General features: G+C 40.4%; 1 protein-coding gene across 11 annotated transcripts in view; it reads left to right on the top strand.

Annotated features, from left to right (window-relative positions):
• The window catches only part of LOC121912177 (adhesion G protein-coupled receptor A1), a 181311-nt gene that overhangs the window by 37469 nt on the left and 122995 nt on the right, over positions 1–20847 (top strand). For 9 of the 11 annotated variants that reach the window (XM_042434304.1, XM_042434303.1, XM_042434302.1 and 6 more), the window contains 4 exons: positions 800–871; positions 17780–17851; positions 18064–18135; positions 18618–18781. In XM_042434304.1, the coding sequence (XP_042290238.1) occupies positions 17820–17851; positions 18064–18135; positions 18618–18781 (268 nt within the window). In that variant the 5' untranslated portion in view covers positions 800–871; positions 17780–17819. Of the gene's footprint in view, positions 1–799; positions 872–14198; positions 14271–17779; positions 17852–18063; positions 18136–18617; positions 18782–20847 lie in introns of all 11 variants that reach the window. The other 2 variants (XM_042434309.1, XM_042434298.1) reach the window with 1 other exon arrangement.

The following is a 20847-nucleotide window of genomic DNA, read 5'->3' as shown; positions in this document are numbered from 1 at the left end:
ATGGAGTACAGCAGTTCAGGATTAAGTTAGTAAGTGAATAAGTAATGGAAAGACCTCACAAATACAGTAATATTGTATCAGTGTAAGTGTGTGTGTTTGTACATGATTGTATTCTTGTCTCTGCTTTCGCTCTGGTGTGTTTCGGTTTGAGGGAAAGCTTTAGTCCCAAGGCCCCGTGTGCTGAATAATGTGACAAAATTTTGTGTGTGTGTTTGTGCCTGCCAGTAAAATACTCGGTGGGAAGTCCTGTCCAAGCTTTACTTTTCTTGAAGAACACATATTTACATTTCACCATAGACATATTTCATTCAAAAAAAAAAAGGAAACATACTGGCAACAGAGTGCTGTATTGAATTTATAAAAACGGAGGTGCTGCATCGCCTCTGAATATTAATTTATCACTTAAAGATCCCTGTGGTGCGTTTCATTGATTTGTTTGCTGTTGTAATGTGAGCAATGGATGATTGAATTGTGCTGAACCGGCGTTTCTTGTCTATTAGGCCGATATTTTGACATAGGAGTGGAGGACGGGGGTTGGGTTGGATCATTACCCATCTTAACCACAAACGTCCATAAACAAGACAGAAACGTGGCCGGGATGAGTAATTTACAGCCGCAATCTCATCAGACATAAATCCTTATCTCTTGCCAACATATTGACAGTCAGAGGATAAACAATTTATCAGCCATTTGAATAAGTAATTTTCGGCAGCTCTATTTTTGTGATATTTACAAATGTACCTCCCTTCACTGGTCCGGTATGCTCACCTTGTCTTCCCCTCATTTTGTGCCTAAACAGAAACCTGAGTAACAACAAGATCTCCCTGCTGAGGAATGGCTCCTTCTATGGATTGGCTGCCCTGGAAAAACTGTAAGTACTTAAATCAAGCTCTCTTTACTGTTTTGTCCTCCCCAGAGTCCTAATAGCTGTCATCACTGGAGCAGTTCTGCACTGTAACAGGGGAAAGTTAAAAAGGGGGACATTGTGGGAAATTAGGAGATCCTTGTCGAGGTTTACCCTGCAGGAGGCTTTCCAATAGTTTTCACCTTTCTGCCCTCGTTCTTAACCTCAATTGCCACAGTAAATGTCTTAAAAGGGATAATATATAGCATCATATTAAGGCTTAATGCAGTGCAAGATCAGGGAGCTTTAACAGTATGACTGACTGCGCTGAGTCCATCTCGATGAATCCTACATCATGTGCGACGTCTCAGAGGGCTGTATGCGTGCAGCCTGATGATGAGCTCTATGATGGCTGTCCTGCTCTTCCCGCCGGCCCCCCTCAAGTCAACTATTGATTGCTTTCACCTCTGTCCAGCCCAGTGATCACTGCTTTTCTACCTGATAGTGATTCTGACATTGGCTGATGATGAGGAAATCAACGAGGGGCTTGAAATCACACGGAGGAGATGGCTTGATAACTCTCCCTTTCAGTCAATCATCCCCAGATGTATGCATGCACACTCGTTCACATGTAGAACACACATATTAATCCCACGCGCACACACACACACAGACTACATCAGTGACTGCCTTTGAATATTATTACAGTCAGTCAGTTGGCCCCGACTCCCTGACTACTTGACAGTTAAATTCAGATTGGATTAATGTCAGTGGAATAATTCGACCCCTCTTCCACTCCTTTTTGGTTGGTTGTGTCGCCAGTCGACCTACAGGATGATGTCACCTGTCTCCCCGGGCCTCATTAGTGCCATTAAACCTTTCTACCCTCATCCTTCCAGCTCCACTGGAGTGATGGAGAGATGACTGCGAGGCTTTTAAGGACACTCAGCCAAAGGTTTTCCGTGCCTGACCTCTTGGAGCAGCAGTTTGCGTGCCCTATCCTTTCCTTCACCTCACTCTCCGGGTACAGCCTGTCCATCCGTACTGCCACATGCAGCATTTGGCAGAGATACATCTGTCGCTAGCAGTTGACGCCAGGCCAGGTAGCCTCAGTGAGTTGAAAGTGGCGGCCAGCTGTTCCCTCGTCTGGCCCAGCCGACTGACTTCCTGCCTGCCCGCCTGGCTGACTGGCTGGATGTGAGGGTTGTGGTGAATTGGCAGCTGAACGACAATCTTAATAACACATGTGTATGAGTTTGAACCATTCGTGCTGCAGCTGTGGACTCAGTATACTTCTTGCATACTTGAGTAACAAACATACCTGGTGGGGCGGCAATGGGGAAATGGTGATCCCAGAGCACCTATTTAGCCACACATGGCTGAATGGTGGTGTCGGTCTGACTGTCAGTTGCTCAGTCCGTCCGTCCACCACTTTGATCCAGACTGAAATGTCTCAACAACCATTGGATGGATTGCCCTGAAATTTGGTGCAGATATCCAAATAAATTAATCATAGGATGCAGCATGCTGACTGATCCCCGACTTTTCCTCTAGCGCTACCATGAGGTTTACATTTGTCGATTTGAGTGAAATGTCTTGACAACTATTGCCGTGAAATTTGGTTCACACTTCTTCACACTTCATGTCAATTGTAATAACTTTGGCGATCCCTTAATTTTTCATGTAGCGCCACCATCAGGCCAATGTGTCTGATAATAATGTGTACAGCTGTACTCCGTATTTAGTGCTAACTAGCAAATGATAGCATGCTATATGTTAGCATGCTATCAAATGCCAAACATGGTAAACATTATACCTGCTAAACATAAGCATGTGGGCATATTGTGGGCATGTTATCATGCTAACCTTAGTATTTAGCTCAAAGCGCCGCTGTGATTTCTAGTCTTGTTCTTTGTATAAAATCGGAATAAAATTGAAATTTAGGTTCCGATCATTATAGGATCAGTTCACCCAAATTACACAACATATTTTGATGCTTTACTCATTACGTAGCCTCCCGAACCACTGGAGGCTGGCCGTGACGCAGCTTCCAGAAGCTGACCAATCAGAACAGATTGGGCTCATCGGCCTTAAAAAGACAGGAGTTGAGACAGCCTGTTTGAGACAGAGGCTGCATTTTTTAACTGTAAATCATGCAAAGATATTCCAGTAGAACCCCAGATTAAAAATATAGACCTGGAAATGTGCATAATATGGCCCCTTTAAGCATTTATTAAACCATACTAAGTGCTCCATCCAAGAACGTATCATACTGATTATGGCATTCAAGTCCGGCGCAAAAGCACAGCAGCAACTTATTAATCCCCCAAGGAAAATGCTTTTAATGTGACTTCCTTCTATAGCCTACATAGTGCCCTCTTAATGGAGGGTTCCTGTATGTTGGATGATGGCCTGAATCCCCCCATATGGACACAAGCCCATTACCATCAGCCAAACTGGGTCCCACGGGAGCAGAGCGGGAACAAAGCCTGTCACTGTTCTCTGGTCAGGACACTGAATCTAGCTTTGCCGCTTCATCATGGGTTCCCACCACAGAGATCCTCAGTGTTTGAGCTCCTGTGAAGAATCTGTGTGAAACGGATGAAGCTGGCATGTTTTTTAAGTTCTCACACTGATAACACTGCGTTAAATATCACACTGAGGTCTGATAACAACTTTTATAGATACATTGGATTGAATTTCATTGAGCTAGATAAATGATTTTAGTATTTCTATATAGCCATATACTTTAGAACAGGTAGAGTGAGAATAGGTGCTGCAGTATGTACCTTCTTGACATAAACAAGAAAGATTAAATTAAAAAGATTGACTTGACTGTTGTACAATTTAACACAAACTTTAAACAATAAAATAAAAAAACTATAGCTCAGAGCTATATATTGATTTAACAATAAGGCAAAAATATTTTCAGGTTGTCAAATATAAGCGCCACACTTTGAAATAAGCATCCTTCTATTGGCTATGAGCATATTGTGTATTATGGTCTCCAGATACAAAGTGTCTTTACAGTAGTAGTTATTTTTATTGTTGGTGGTGGATGTGACAGTAGCTGTATTCTGAACAGACTGCCTAAATGTTTTTCACTGGTGAACAGCGGGTCTATTTTTTGGTCTATTTGACCAAACGTTATTTGTCTAGCCCTGAGGACTTTGGAGGCAGGCTGGATAGACTGAGTGGACAGCTCAGGGCAGAGACAGTATCAGAATTCAGAGTGGCATCTGCAATTGCTCATTCTGAAAGTCGATGTCAGAGGTGTGAGGAGACGTCCTTTAAAAAGTTTCGCAACTCCTGTCGTTCCCACCGAGGAGGTGACGTTTATTCAGTCTTCCTTGTGAATGTGTCTCCTTGGGAGGTGATTGATGAGGGCGTGGCAAATCACTGAAGGACACATCGTCTGGCTGGTTGTGCATAAGAATGTAGGACAGGGTGAAGTCCATACTCTGGAAGCAGAGTGTAGATGGAAAGCTCTGTGGTCATATGATCATAAACCAAACTGACCCCGAGGTTATCCTCATCAGGTTAAAGGTCAGAGGTTATTAGCAGGGACAGCAGAAAAAAAAATGAGAGCATTATTGACCCGCTGGAGTCAATAATACTTGATTAAAGCAGAAGACCACTTAATCTGAGATTTCAGTTGCATGTCAGATGTCACTTTTCCAATAATCTGCTGCCTTGTTGTCATTTTAAATAACAATTTGTTCTTAATTGAGATATGTGATTATAAAAAAATAGAGATTACATGTAAATTGATGGATTTTTGCTCTAAAATTTAAATTATGGAGCATTTCTATTTATCCCCCTCACTAGTATTGATAAAGGTATGTGTAGGTTAATTTCTATATTATTATTAACACAGAAAAGGTGCAGTTAAATCTTCTGATATAACCCCCCAAACCAACCCACCTGTTCAATCTCTTTTTTTTTTTTTTATAATCAATCTAATCCTTAAAAAAAATGTATATTTCTACTTCCTCCTGCTTCAGCACATGCTGGTTCCACTTGTGTGTGTGTTGTTGTTGGAGAGCAGTTGTGAAACTCAATCCAGTGGTGAATTTACATTTGCTATTGCAGTTGAACAGTTTCCAGAATTTTTTCTTATCACGTAAAAGCATGGTTGTCTTTTTTTTCTGTTTACCTAAGAAGGGACATGAAGTAAAATGAAGCCATAAATGGATCAAAGTGCAGTCTTGAAATATGAATGGTGTTATTGTTATTTTACAGGAGACCGTTGCTGGGTCACAGTTGAGGCGAAACATGTGAGCGCCATGGGTGTGACCGATTTACTGACCAAAAAACGGAGGAGACAGATTCTTCCTCTGTCTCTCCTGCGTTTCACTTCATAAAGCTGTTAATCACAGACTGTCTCCTGTAATGAAAGAAAAAAAAAAGCAGCAGATGGATGCTGTAAACCGATATGATGATTTAACAGAAACATTTACAATATTTCTTTACAGCATCAGAGTACTGGGAGATGTTTCTGTTGTGTTCTATTATGATATTTAAAAAATAGCAAGAGAGCATGAGGGCTTGCATCAAAAGCGGCTCTTAGAAGAATTTTCTTTGCACTCTCCTTGACCTTTCGCTTTGTTCTGATAGAAATATCTCACACTGATGAGAACAGTAGTTCCAAAATTGGATACAGTTGCTGAGCTGTTAATGAAGAAAGTATCTTCCTTACCGTTCAAGGTTTCTCAGAGCTTTTTCTCTGTGTGCAGTAAAATTGCTTCAGATGGTTTCATGTGACCGTTTTAATTTGGAGTGTAGGATGAAATTAATGTGTCTTTACATAAGTGTCTACTCTCACTTTTTTACTCCTTCCTGTTCTTCTAAGGCAGAAGTGATATCTGAGAAAATCACAGCAAATATCCCATAAGCACGACTCATCCACCCAGTAGGAATAAATTGCACTCCAGCAGTGTTTGAGAAATGTTTAATCATCGCTCCAAATGGGTTCAGACTGTGGAGACATTTAATTGGCAAAGACGTATATTTTCTGTAAAAATCTGTGCGATTTTAAATATATTGTACCTTCAGTATTTATGCAAAGTATTACCAGCTTTACGTTGATGAGTGCTGACTGTTTCAAATAGGCTATTTGATTGTGCAATGTGTCTTGCCAAGGAGGTTGAATAATTAATTTATGCCCACAGGTCCTTTAGTGCTTACTGTATGTAATATTTCCGTAATGCAAACACACATAAAGGAAAGTCCATTGCTGTTTGATGCTCTGGCAGCCGCACCTACAAGCCTGTCACAATGCGTGCACATTCAGTCTGTTTAATTGGACTGAACTGTCTGACTGTCCGCCTTTTCCCCTCTCCTCAGTGAGCTTTCAACACATATTTATTTACAATCCAGTAGGTGGTTATCTGTCTGCTGTAGGTGTTTGCTGTGATGTGTGTGTGTGTGTTTGTGTGTGTGTGTGTGTGTGTGTGTGTGTGTGACCAGGCCTTCCCTCAAAGCATCTGCAAACTGACCCATGAATATTTAACATGTGAATAAATGGTTTTCATAAATAGATTTCACATTAGCATCAGGGTTGGTGCCAATATACTTAGTCAAGTTAATAAGAGAGTCAGTTAGAGTTGTTACAGGGAGGATGAGAGGTACGATAAGGGGATTTGCTGCATGCTTTTCATTTGCATTGTGAAGAATAACCTATAATATAATGAATATCCAAGGTTGCAATTTCATGAACTGCCCCACTCACTCTTCAAAATTCTATTTTGTATCAACATTTCTATGGATAAATATTAAAGTGATGACATATTCATCTTAGTCAGTGATTGCCCTGTCCTCATAGCACTAAGTTTAAAGTAGCTATAATCAATATTTTTACATGAACAATGGATCACATGACATGTTTTTATTTGAAAAGGGTTTCCTGATAGAGACGGACAAACAGAGAATTTTCAGCTGACTCTCAGCTCTATAGTTTTATAGCCTGTTCATTGTTTTGGTTTTCTGGCCTGCAACTTCTATGTTTTGATTGACTCTCACCACTCTCATAGCATTGTTTTCTGTGATAATACATCAGGGTTGTGTTCATAGCTGTGGCCAAAACATAACAGCAGACTGAAAAGCAGTTTTTTATTGCTCTATCTGGTTGAAAGTTTCAGGTCATTTTCAACTGTTGACAGAAGTATGCCCCGTTGCAGCTGTATTCACACCCAATAGTGATGACACAGTGTACTAGAGGACAACTGCAGTATATGTGAGAAGTTAAACCACTGGAGGTTAGCAAACACAAGATACTCAGGAGGTTTTTAGTTGCTCTTAAGTTACTGTCTCAGACTGTGGCCATACTCTGTTTGTGGAGGGTATTGTGCATGGATGTATTATGAGAGATGGATATTGCGCCGTCGCTCAGCCTTGCTACCATTTTTTCCCACTGGCCACACATGGTATTGCAGCGAAAAAATCACCTGTGGCTTAAAAAGCATTTTCCCAATGGACCACAATTATAAAAGAGACATCTATAAACTTGCTCACAGGACACCTCAAACTGCAAATTAGGTCAATTATTACTCTTTGTTTTATGAATTTTGAATCCATTTCTAAAACTCTAAAACAATTTTAAAATTTGTGACATCATCCCAATGTAAAGTCTATGGGTTGTGCAAAAATTTGCAGAGCAGGGTCAGCAGGAGAAACACTACTGTACATATTCAGTGTGCCGCACAGCACAGAGGCAAACCTGGAAGCTAGAAATGTTTTTGGCTCATGCGCCATGCGAACAATTTTCATTCAATTGAGTGGGCGCCATCTTTGAGTCCGGTATCCAGCTCCTGTAATACATCCATGGCATTGTGGCCACACACGGTCCGAGAGGAAGACCTGCAGATACTAGTCAGGGTTTAAAAAAATCACACGTTTTTGGGGTAAAAAAACCCCCCATCTAATCTATAGTTAGATATTTACAAGTAATCTCCTAAAAAGATGCTAGTATTGTTGATCAATTAAAGATGAGGCAGTAAAGAACAGTGCTCTTTGTAGTAAAGATACAAATAGACTATCATTTACCAATGAAACTAAAGAGTGCATTTCAGTTTTTCTTAGGTTTGTTTTGTTTGGACTACCTTTATTATGGAAATGTATTTGCTAACTGGATATAAATACATGTGGCAGGGTTGAAGACTCTGTCTCCTTCTTTAACTGTCAGCCTTTTTAGCTGTTTGCACTTTCAAGCATTAAACATAATAGAAAGCAGGTAAGTTTGTGTGAATGTGTAGGTGTGTATATAAAGTACAGCGTGTGTGTGTGTCATCACTGCTCTGAGCTGAATATTAACCCTCTGACTGTGAGATTCTTGGTGTTTACTGGAAACAAGGTGCCTTTATATGCATAAACACCCTGCCGTAGACACCGGCGTGCCACTGAGAAATATGTTATACAAATGAGTATATGTCATCGTCTCATTTCATTAAGTGCGCACACAATCGAATACATCATGCAGCATCACTTTCCATTTGGATGAGTGCCCAAGTGGCCGAGGCAGGCTTCGGTTTTATTTGCTTATGTACTTCATGTTGAATTTGACCTTTTGTGAATCTGATATTTTGATAATTACATCAACATCGAGATCCATTTAATGAGACTGCGCATGATTAAATACTGTTTGCTATCAAAAAGAAAGTGGTGCTCTATCTAGAGGCTGTGCCTGGAGTGTGTGTGTGGTCTGGTCAGTGTGTGTGTGTGTGTGTGTGTATATGTGTGTATTTCTATTCACAGTAAGTGTATGTGGGAGCACACCTCTGTATCAGTGTGACATGGTAATCATCTAGATTCAGGGAGGAATTTGCCCATTAGTGTCACATAGTGAACAGGCTGATATCCTCGGGGTCATATGGCTCGGGAAGAAACTGAGCAGGCCAAGATATACAGTGCAGTTTAAATTAATTGGGGACCACTTCAGTAGCTTTTCAAACATTAACCACAAATGGTGGAGTTTATACTGAGGGCTGCTCCTGCTCTTCAAACATGCACGGCTGGGGGAGTAGAAAATGGTTATTGTTTAAACATTCATCTCATTTGAGCTGCTCCAGCTGTATCTACACTGGATGTGTGGGGCAAGTCTCCCCAAAGGTAGTTATCATTTGTTTGTATGTGTGTATCATAAATTCTCAAAAAGTGGCCAGGGTCTTTGTTTACCTCAGCTGAAGAGAGAACCGGGCCTTTTTTGAGAAAGGCTATGATCAGACACAGTACTTAAGTTTTACTTCCCCTGTTCTATAACTATATAATGTACTGTGTTTAGAAGATTCACTGTTTTCTAGCTTGCTCCACTTTGCTGTGTTAACTGGTCATTGTATGCTGTTACTGCAGATTCTAGGCTTTATCTTTTTTATAAAAGAATCCTGAAATCATGTTGTGTAAATGTAGATTATGCTGAATTTCTAATGTGAGTCATTATAGTACTTGTAATTTTTCACTGCCTTTATTTGAGAATTTATGAGTACACATGTAAGCCTGTTTGCAACGGTGTGGGTCACACTGTGCTTGTGTACAGGGGCCCTGGTGGATGGAAGTCCATTCTGAGTGGATTGTGAGCATGTGAGCAAACTTTGTCAACAAAATGTACTATTTATGCCTGGCTGTTTCTTGCTTTAAAGTGATTAACCGTGATGTTACCGTTGAATCAAACCCAGAACCGTCTTGGTATAATCATGGAGCCACTGAGATGTCTCTTTAACTTTTATTTTGCAAGTTGAAAACAAAAATATTGAAAACACAAATACACAAAGTGAAACTCTGGCTTAAATCCCAAAGTAAATAGATAAACATGTAAATAAGCAGTAATCAATTTTAAGCCAGGCCAATATTTCACTGCCCGTATTATGCTGAGGTATAAAACCAAGTTTAATATATTCCATTTAATTTTTGTGTTTGGACATGTTTTGAAGTAATTTTTCAACATCTCTGCTACAGCAACATGCAAGACAAGGATTACATGACTAACAGAACTGGACCTGATTAGTAAATCGATCAAATTTTCTGCTTGAAGTTTGCAGCTCCCCCTGTGCTGGGCTTTACTTTGACTGCTCTGGTTTCCTCCCACTCTCCAAAACATGTTAGGGATAGTGAAATAGCTCCAAGCTGCCTCTAGGTGATTATCTGTTTATATGTGTGTTAGACTAGTTATCTGTCCAGGTGTACCTTCACTCGATGTGTGCTGGGATGAGCTGGATAAGTTGGCTCCAGCTCCTTGTGGCCCTGAAAATGGACAGATGTAATAAAACTGAATGGATGCTTAAGCTTGCTGAGAATTCACCACTGTGAATGTGACGATTTCTTAAAACTAGGTCACCTATGTAATAGAAATCTGCAATTATTTCTCAAATTGGTGCCCTTTCTAGTCATAGGGCACCAATTTGAGGGGGAATCCTACAACAACCAGAATGCATTGCACGCGGTCCTGTCCAATCAGCTACTGATAGTGTGTTTACGGAACGCAAGGGGTGAGTACGTTTCCCAGCAGAGGAGCCGGTTAGCAGACACAAAGTATTACATCTCTTTACTGAGGCTTATTTTCATTTACAAAATGTTTCTCCTCATTGAGTCTGGATATATCGTACTGGTGCGCAAGGATCATAAAACAAATGGTACACTGGAGTCAGTTATGTTGATCAAGTTTTTTCAAGTTTTCTTCCAAATATGCTGAAGTATTTAGTGGCATGATATTTTAGTGTCAGCTTTTCCCTATCGCTAGCGTAACATGTCAGACAGAGTGTTTTGGGAGACCCACCTTTGACCGTCTGTTGAGGAACAACAGTTTTTGCAACTGCGCCCCAGAGACATAGAGAACAATAAGAACTGCTGTTGTTTTTCACACCATATACCTAATTCAGATAGCTAGAGATAAGGTTGAAAATTGGCAAAGTGGTCCTTTAATGACCAGAGTAGAAATATCATGAGTAGAAATGTGCATCCTAAGGCCGCACCAGTTGTGAACTACTGATATATACAACATGTATAAGCAGCAGCGGCCTTATAACTCCTAATAGCGCCTTTGTTTATGTATGTGGATACAGAAGGGGAAGAGAAGGAAGCAGAGAAGAAGACCTCATGACCATCAGTGCTGCTATTTCCTTTATACAAAGTTGGCGTTGTACCTAGAACAAGTAAAAAGTTGTTGAACCAGTGGGATTGGAGACATTATTAAATTCTGTTAAGGGCCCACACAAAACACAAGCAAATATTTCACTTAATCGCCTAGTGACAGTGTGAGACCACTAATGCACTGCAGAGCTGGATTCCAATATCAACTTCACAATATTATGTACAGATGGGGCTGGAATTACTGACAGAGGACATTACAGATCATGCCAGATAGTTAATCACTGAAAAGGATGCAGAAAAGGATGCTGAATCGACTTTCAAATGGTTTCCTCTGATTGTTGAAACATTTTGGCACTCACACTGTTATATTATGTAGCAGACCCCACCCGTCTGTAACCTTAGCTGTTTATAACACACACAACAAAAATTTATAATGTTTATTTGCAGATACTTGTTGGCTCAGCTCTCAGGATATAAAAGGTGGTTGTGTTGCCTGTGATGCCATCACTTGATTTATGTGGCTTTAAAAATGACCTCATACAGGAAGGCAGTGAAACAAACGGCTGACACCCAAGGTAACATTCGATGGATAGTAGGACTACAACATAATGACAAACATCACAATTATTCTCATAGAGAATTTTGTGATTGCATATGATAGCATCAGGAGAGATTCAAAGGTATTAATACTTAAGATCCTCATCCAAACATTCAAACTTGATATCCATAACTGCAATTTGAAATTTTCAGGGTTTTTTTCTCTTTTTTTTTGTCTCTCTGTTTATTAATTTTCAAGGTTTATCTTCAGGGGCCCTCTAAGGAGCTCTTATAAAGGTATCCCACACGATTGTCTCTGCTCTTGGTTTATTTAATGCAGAATGGGTTTCAGCATTCCTTGAAAATTGTTATACAGTAGCACATTTCCTGTTTGGAGACTCACCAAGCAGTGGCCTCTGCCCCTTGGTGAGGCAGTCAGTCGATAAGTTTGAAAGTTCTGAGCATTCAGCAAATTCTGAGACGGCAGAGAAGAATACAGCAGTGAGCTGCAAGATAGTTCAGGATGAAAGGAGGTGCTGCAGGCAAAACGGATGACCTCTTGACCTCCACCCTCCACCCGCTCTCTTGTAACATATTGTACATGATCAAAGACAACTTTGGATGAGAGCAGAGATGAGAGCTAACCGTTGGTCGACCCGACTGGACCAGGAGGTTAGTCTGTCAGGAAGGCAACTTCAGTGCTCTTCCTAAGGCGTGCTACACCTTGCTGTGTGAATGACAAATCCTAGAGGACGTCTCCAGAAAGTCTCATTAGTAATTCTGATTGTGAAGAGTCAGCAGCTAGTATATTTAGGTGTTGAGGTCAAAGCAAGTGCACAGACTCCACTGATTTAGCATTGCACTCATATAACATTGTCAGACTCACAATGGGCGGTTTCGTTTTATTATCAATGCGGCAAAACCAGAGATATTGTCTTTTTTATTCCATGCTTCCATGTCAAAACCTGGCACCTATATTACCCACAATGCAACCCAACCGCCTACAGGACAGTGGGAGATTCTGACGTGGTATGCTAGCGGCAAATGTAGCCTGCTAGCCTCAAGCAGAGATGAGGAGCGAGCCACAGATGTCTGATAAACTCACTTCTTTCAAACTCCACACACGCAGAGTTTTCAATTTTCAAACTGGTAGTCTTCAGCTCCAACCGACGTTGAGTCGAATGGCATCACTTGAGGCTATTTACCAGATGCAGTAGTCGTCCACAACACCTGTAAACAGACTTTGATGTGTTCCCCTTAAAGAAAAAGGCACCCCCCCTTATTTTATGTGAAAAATACAGTAGGTGCCTTTTACTCATAGTTTTTTTTTCTGCCACAAGACTGTTTATCTGGCCAGCACCTGGTCAGACAGTGTTTTGGGGAGTTCTAATGGTGCAGACAAGTGTGTTTTAACCATGGACCAAACAATTTAACACAAGACACAGATCATTAACCACTGAAGGGAGTCATTTTTCTGCCGCTAATGATGGCTCATCATGTGTGTGTAACTAATGCTATACATGGACCAAATTAACATCAGTTAATGTAAAACAACAACAGCTGAGGCATTTCATACAGTACATCTAGTATATAAACATCCGTGTTTCCAGTCTCTTGAGTAAATCTGCATTGCTGTAATGGCTCCAACAAATATTTCAGTCTGTCCTGAATGCAATACAGTGAGTTATTTAGCTTCTGGTTATATTTGGTAAAAGGGATAATTTTGCTACCAAACTCTCCCACATGTCAAATAAAAAAATCTCTAGCATTACTACTTTTATTTTCAGTTTGGGACAATGGCTGTGACTTTGGTAGTCCTATTGGTATTGTTTTGTTTCTTTTGGCTGGCCTTACTCTGGCCTGTGTGACTGTGAACTAAAGAGCTGGATTGTTGCTCACATTTGTAAAAAGGCGCCTACAGTTATTCTGACTCTCATCACCCTAGACATATAGTGCGGACTGAAAGGAAACCAGGGACACAATTTCAGGAAATTTTCTTTGGCTTGAGATTTTTTGAGGTCCATTTTTAGTAGCGCAAGAGGTTTTGGGGTGGGCGGTGTGGGGTGGACAAGGAGTGCCTGGCTGAGACTGTAATGTGTTTTTGTGCCTCTTAGCTGGATGTGGTCTGGGTCTTAAGCATACAGGAAATGGCCTGTGCTGTCTAGCTAACAGGTGCTTCTCTTATAGACTAAAAAAGGTTAGGTCACTGATGAATGACTCCGGGAATTTCCTTTGTTTTCCTTTTACCATATAGCCACAATAAAATTGTAATTACAAATTAAGAAAATGGCCAAATCCTTAAGTTTGACCTGAGAGTTCTGTAATGTTTTATACTTTGGTCTGGTTTGATAATGGTAAAAGTTGTCCTGAAGCAAGACTTGGTCCTCTTTTCCTTCTTCCTCTAGCTTGAACCACTAAATCCCCCCATTTATTCCCAACTGCTGGCAAACCATTATTCTGTGAACTGTATGAAAATGTATCCTCATGCACGTTTTGAATGAATCACGTTTCCTTGGAAGGCACGGGTTTACATCACTGCATCACGGTCAGCAAGCATGAGCTCAGTGAGTTTCATCTCAAAACAAACCACCACTTAATGCCATGGCAGGAAAGAGATAGATAGATGATAATAGATAGACAGATAGATAGATACATACATACATACATAGATACATAGTAATCACTGACTTAACTGTCGTCTCTGACTGCCTTTTTTCTCTCTGTCTCTCTTCTCCAGGGATCTGAAGAATAATTTGATAAGTACAGTGGAGCCCGGGGCCTTCCGTGGTCTGCTAGCTCTGAGGAGACTGTGAGTAGCTTCTTCAGGGGACATGGGGACAAGTCTTCTTGCTTTCGCGACAACGAGAAGGAGTGTCTTAAGTACAGAGTGAAAAAGGGATTGAAATGTTTAACTGAGGCAGAAGTGCTGCAACTACTATTTCAGGCATTGCTGAACTTTCTTTGTCCAGGCAAAGCTAACTGAGGGCACAATGCCACTTTTTTCATGTTTATACAGATGGACACATTCACAACTGGGAGCTGTCCAGTGTGACCACAATATTCAGGATTTTGGGAAGGTTTCATGTTTGGGTACATCAGCAGAAGCTGTTAAGGAAAGGGAGAACATTTGTCATTCACTTTCTCCACTCAGATTTTGGGGATTAGACCTACTGACCTTCTGGTGACACCGTTGGCCGGTGTATTAGTGGAAAACGATTTAACCTTTGCTAACAGCACGTTGGATCGCCTTCCATTTCCTATCATTCTTGAGTCACTTGCTTTAAAGCAGGTATTCTCGATATTTTTATAAGAACAATGTATGAAACAACAATGTGTAGCCTAATGTTAGCGGTGTTGTTTGTAGTGATGAACCTCCAGAGAATTGTCACTCGACTCTGCAGCTCCTTTTGGCCTTACCTCATTGTTTAGCTGTCTGGCCTGCAACTTTGATGTTCTGGTTCATTCACAGCACTCTCATAATATCATTTTCAGCTGTAAGAGGTAGCTGTTTTTAGAGAAAAAGCTCTAAAAACCCACCGTATACTACCTGCTCAGCACCAAATAGCAAACAGACACAGTTAGCTGTAGACTAGCTGGTGAACATAGTGGAGCATTTAGCAGCTGAAGTGCCCAATATTTCCCTAAGGACAGGGGTTAAAGTGGGATTTGGCGGGGGGGGGGGGGCTGAGATCCGGTGTAGCGGTACAGCAGGGAAAAATGACTCACCTCAAAATAACTCCCAAATTGATTTGTACTGTGAGCTCCAGTGGACTTGTTTTTTTTGTAGACAGGCTATGTGATCAGCTGACCTTCTTTTAAGCACCCATTTTTCACTGTGGCTCTGGACTCTGCTGCTGCTGCTGCTCTGGGCTGTGCTGCATTTGAATCAACCATATAACTTCAACACATCATGGACATATCGATTTAAAAGAATTCTAAATGCAAGCTTAAAATTTTTATCATTATCACCCATTAACGTTAATAATGCACATTTGAAATACTCATCCCAATTAGGGGCACTTTATGCTCCTCATACTATTAGTGTGCCCTGGCCATATCCCTTGCCAGCACTGTTTGCAATGTCCGTCAGGAACCCCCTTAGCAGGGGGTATCAGCCACCATACCGGTAGCTAGCAAGACAGATAGCCAAGTTACACATAAAACAGCTTGTGTTTTTGGTGATATTTGTTGAGCTCTGTTTGAAATGTTGCATTTGAAATTACCTACCACTTCAGAAAAAAGCAACTCCATTTATGGACATATGCACGCATGAACCCACTGAAGAGAATGGATGAGAATGGAAAAAGGATGTGTGTTGAGTGCATAGACTATAAAAAATGATAGATATAGCCACCGTGATGTCACCTCTTGGTTTGTGGACTCCTGTTTTAAAGCCTCGAGTTTTCATTTTGACCGTCGCCATCTTGGATTTTTGGTTTTTGGTTAGCATGGTGCATTTACAGTATATGGTTAACTATGATAATGCTAATGCTATTTTTTTGCTAGCAAAAAACAGGCTTAAAACCATTAAAACAAAATGTACTTACAGATAAAAACTGACCAAAACTGTATTTTGTACTATGCTTTACATGTGTTTATTTCATCTGTAAAGTTGGGCATCTTAACACTAGGGTCAACGGGGATTGACTTGCTGTCAGAGCCAGCCTCAAGTGGTCATTCGAAGAACTGCAGTTTTTGGCACTTCCACGTTGGCTTTATTTTTGGCCCTGGAGGTTACCGCTTGGTTGAGTGTGGGGGCGGGGCTGTGGGGTGACATTACTTTCTGATTTGTTGAGTGAGTATCTTGACGGCATCAACTGACAGGAACGCCTAGCTGCAGCACAAAGCGAAAAATGAGCTCGCTTAACATTATTATGTATGAAAATGCCAATTAGATTTATGGTATTTATACTTATTAATCGAAGGTGCTGAAACACCGTTCTGGATTGTTCCGGCTAACTTTAACCCTGCCTAAGGTTGATTGATGGAGAGCAAAAACAGAGCTTAAGGAGAGTGAATATTGGACTATCATGAATCAGGTGGATAAAACATGACTCAGAAAGAATGATAATGTTGCTCTCTTTGTTTTGCTAGCAAGTTGGCCATGTCATCCTAAAAGGTTATGATGATCAATGTTGTGTTCTTGTCTCCGTTGCCCCCTAGAGGCCAAAAAATCAGTTAATACAGGTTTAAAGACATCACCATGAGATGACTTGACTGAGCTAAAATGTTAACACTAGCACAAGAAGAGAAGTCCCACAAAGTTAGTACACTGATGCAAAATGTGACTAATGCCAACTCTGGAGCGATTCTTGATGGACCGCTACAAAGCAAGGATGACAGGATAATGGGAGCTGAGCTAGCATGGTTTTGTTTCAAGGGTGTGTATTACTGCCCTTGACTTGAACTCACCAAAAGGGAGGTTTTCTACTCCAGTGTTAAGAAAACGATAGTATGCATGTTAATTGGAACAAAACCTCTTTCTGTCTTATGCTTTGACATTATGCAAACGTGGTCTTTCAAAGTTACCTAAAACTTTGAAATGTCTTGCAAACTTGCTTGGAATGTTAACATGCACAAAGTAAGGATTTTAGCCATAGTTTTTTTTTTTTCATTGTTTTTGGTGAACTCTTCTACTGGAGTAATTTTTTCAACGATTACTCTCATCCTGGCTTTCTACATATAGGCATCAGAGTGAGTGACATGATGCAGCCTGATAGTTAGTGGGATCTGGGCTGGCAGGGTTGCAGGCAGTGAGTTAGCTGTGCTGATTTGGGGCGCGTGTGCACCAGGCTTGGGGAGCAGCAGAGTGCTAATTTAAGTGCTCCCCAACTGGTGATTACTCGAGTGCTCTGCTTATTTTCCCACAGCTGCTCCAGCAAAGCAGCTCTTTAATTACAGAGCACGGGGGCACAGAGCCATGGACGCGACAGCGCTCAGCCACTCGCATAAAGAAGTCCTCTGCATTTGCACGTGTGTGTGTGTGTGTGTGTGAGTGTGTGTGTATGTGTATGTGGGCATGTGTGTGTGCCAGCAATGGTTATGCAAGGAGTACAAAAGGTCATTACAGATATTCCAGGAAGCAGAGTAGATGAATGAACATGGCATTGGTTCACTAACACAGCATCCCACAGCTATTTAAGTTCTGTGTGTTAGATTTTAAGAAGACCGTCATGCATGAAACACATTGACATTTTTTTTTACAGTGGATCCCATTTTCTGTTTTGTATCTTGCTCTGGTTTTGCAACAATATCAGTAAAATGTATGTTTAATATAGAAATAATTTCCTTTCTCTTTCGCCTTTTTTGTCCTTACAGGGATCTGTCCAATAACAGGATTGGTTGTCTCTCCCCTGAAATGTTTCTAGATCTGGGCAACCTCTTAAAATTGTGAGTAATCCCAAAATTGAAAACAAGCATTAAAGTGCTTCATGCTTAATTTGCACTGAGTCTGTAGAGAATATGGCGATTGATACAGATTTAGTAATGTATAACAATATACAGTGATGTGGCTGTAGTGCTTGCAAGGTGACATGTTTTTTTTAATGAATTTCTTTGTGTGTGTGTGTGTGTGTGTTTGTTTGTTTGTTTTTCTCAAACAGAAATTTATCTGGGAACATCTTCTCCACTCTGACAATGGGACTGTTCACACACCTCTTGGTTCTCAAAGTGCTGTAAGGCAAACACACACACACACACACACACACACACACACACACACACACTCATATCATGTAGCTATACAATAAATTCAGTTATCTAGGTTTTTAGTTAAAAAAAATTAAACCATATTTGTTATTGTTCAGGGTACAGAGGCGAGGATAAATGTCAAGGGTTATAGGCTGTTTTCATGGCAGACTTATAGCGGGAAAAGCACAGGTGTAACTAATGATATTAACGATGGCTCTGCTCCATGTAGGTGAGCCAGTAAGCCTTGCCAGTGAGTCAGCATGCACAATACCTGCGCCCTGCAACTGGCACACATAAATGGAATGAAACCATCATAAATGTTATTAATTACACCTGTGTATTTCCTGTTATGAAATGTCAATATGCCGTGAAAAACACCTTTTGGGTGAATGAAGTCAATGGATGGTTACACAAATTTAGTAACACAGACACACAAGTTGTAACTGTGCCCTGGTTTTCCCATCAGGCACTTGAGCACCGAGACTTTGTTCTGTGACTGTCAGCTGAAGTGGCTGCTCCTCTGGGCCCGGAGCAACTCGGTGAAAATTGGCAACGACACGGTGTGTGTGTTTCCCACCCACCTCCACGGCCTGGAGTTTCGCAACCTACGTGAACAGCAGCTCAGATGTGGTAAGGACTTCATGGTGTGAGAATAACGTGGATGGAGCAGTATTGCGTGGCATTTATTAACTTCAATTAAAATTTATGTTGACACACAAAGAGTGAAATTTAAAAGACAAGAAAAAAAAACGTTATCTTAAAGTGCTAGCTTGACTGCACAATGAACATGTGATATTTAGTTGTGGGGTTAAATTAAGAAAATGTTACCACTTACATTATTCTACTTACTATATTATTCAGTAACATTCCAGCAATTATAATTATTTTGCCACTAGCTTTTCACCTACTGTAGCTTGCTAGTGCTAGCTTGCGCAGTAGCTGGACAGTGATACTGCTGTAATGTTTAAGTAAGCTAAAATCACAAAAATATTTGTTTAACATTATTCAGTGTTAGTTAATGTTTCATTTACACGCCCAAATTCGTCATATATAACCAGAAACTTAGTCAAACCACATATTTTCAAATACAGTACTAAATGACCAAAAAATATATATATAAGTATCACCAGTTCAAATGTGTGTAGCAAAGGAAGTAAATGTAATGTTATGTTATGAGAAACAGTGTAATATAATCATCATGTAGGCTTAAATAAAAATGAAAGTGGCACTTTGTTATTATCCATGTCAGACTGAATTTGTAAAAATTATATCCATCCTACCCACAGCCCCCAAATAATGCTCCTCATAATTAGCAATCCTGTTAATTAGATAATTGGTTGATTTCACTTGGCATCGCAGGTATAAATTGGTCCCTAGAATGAAAGCCAGCAGGTCTAATCTAGTCTAACAGACTTTGTCAGATAGGAAATGTCTGAAAAGTTGGCTTCTTGAGGGGAAATATTCGAACAATATTGATTTTATCTAAGAAAACAACGACAGAATATAGTGCATCGATGTTTTTTTGGTTTCTTTCATCTTTTATAGGAGAGGCTTCAGAAATTCCCATGAAATTTCAGATTTTTCCTATAATAAGTGTAATCTCCATAAATGTCCATCTACATGCATAAAGATCAATGTATTCCTGATTTTTTTTAAACAAACTGAAAACAAAATTTTAAATCATCAAAATTCTAACCAATATTATAACATTTTATAATATTTTTGATCCTTGTACCTGTTAGCTACAAGGATCAAATATTTCAGGCCTTGAAGCCAGCTTGCAAAGTTTCTTAAGGTGGACGTTTTTCTGAGCCTTGACAAAATATGTATAAGATAAAGGATATCTTTACACTATGAGAATGCCTTCCGAGACTTCTCATTAGCAAGAAACTGTTTAATTTTACTAACATTGCATTTTCAAGCGATTTGCACAATGAGAACATGATTGAGTAGATCTGTTCTGATAATAGGTTTCCCTCTCCACTGTTATCTCTCCACCTGCTGTGAACTGTTTGACAAGCCTAATATAAGGCAATGATTTAGTGCAAAACTGCCAGAGAGAAAGCCCCAGGCAAAAAATGTCTCATAATACAGTCTTGGCCTTATTATGTACCACCTGTGTTAGGGGCAGCAGCAGTCTCAACAACCTGAGGAAGGACCTTGTGCCATAGAAGTTGCAGGTTCAAATTCAAAGATCAGCTGCCTCTCAACTGTATGTCAAAGTGAAGCAAATAACACTGGTTGAGCTGGTTGTTATTCTACTGAAACAGCTCAGTGGTCTGTGGTAGAAGACTACACAGTAGTTGTACTGGGCAGTTGCCACGTGTGACAGTGCTCTGCATATGCAGTGGCCGGCTGGTAGAAAAAAATCAGGTGTGCTAAGCAAAACCTGCATTAGAATTATCACAGTATGGTGCATGTGTGCGTGTGTGCACTAGCAAAAAACCAGAAGAAAGACAAAGGCTGAGAAAGAGAAAAAAGAAAGAAAGATCATGTGAGGGAGCTTAGCCAGAGCGTTAAGGACTTATTCAATGACTAAAAAACAGAAAGGTGATTTATTCAGTCCAGTGTAAACAAAAAGAAAACACCCTCCACCCCCCTCAACCCCTCCCCTTCCAAGCCTGTAGGAGAATCTATGGTGGCTGCCAAACTTGCAAAAAATGTGAAAAATGCAAAAGGTTCTGCTCTACTGTAGA

The sequence above is a fragment of the Thunnus maccoyii genome, chromosome 14, assembly GCF_910596095.1.
Source record: "Thunnus maccoyii chromosome 14, fThuMac1.1, whole genome shotgun sequence".
Taxonomy (NCBI): domain Eukaryota; kingdom Metazoa; phylum Chordata; class Actinopteri; order Scombriformes; family Scombridae; genus Thunnus; species Thunnus maccoyii.
The sequence above is the reverse complement of the archived record's forward strand: the minus strand, read 5'-3'. Positions and strand labels throughout refer to the sequence as shown.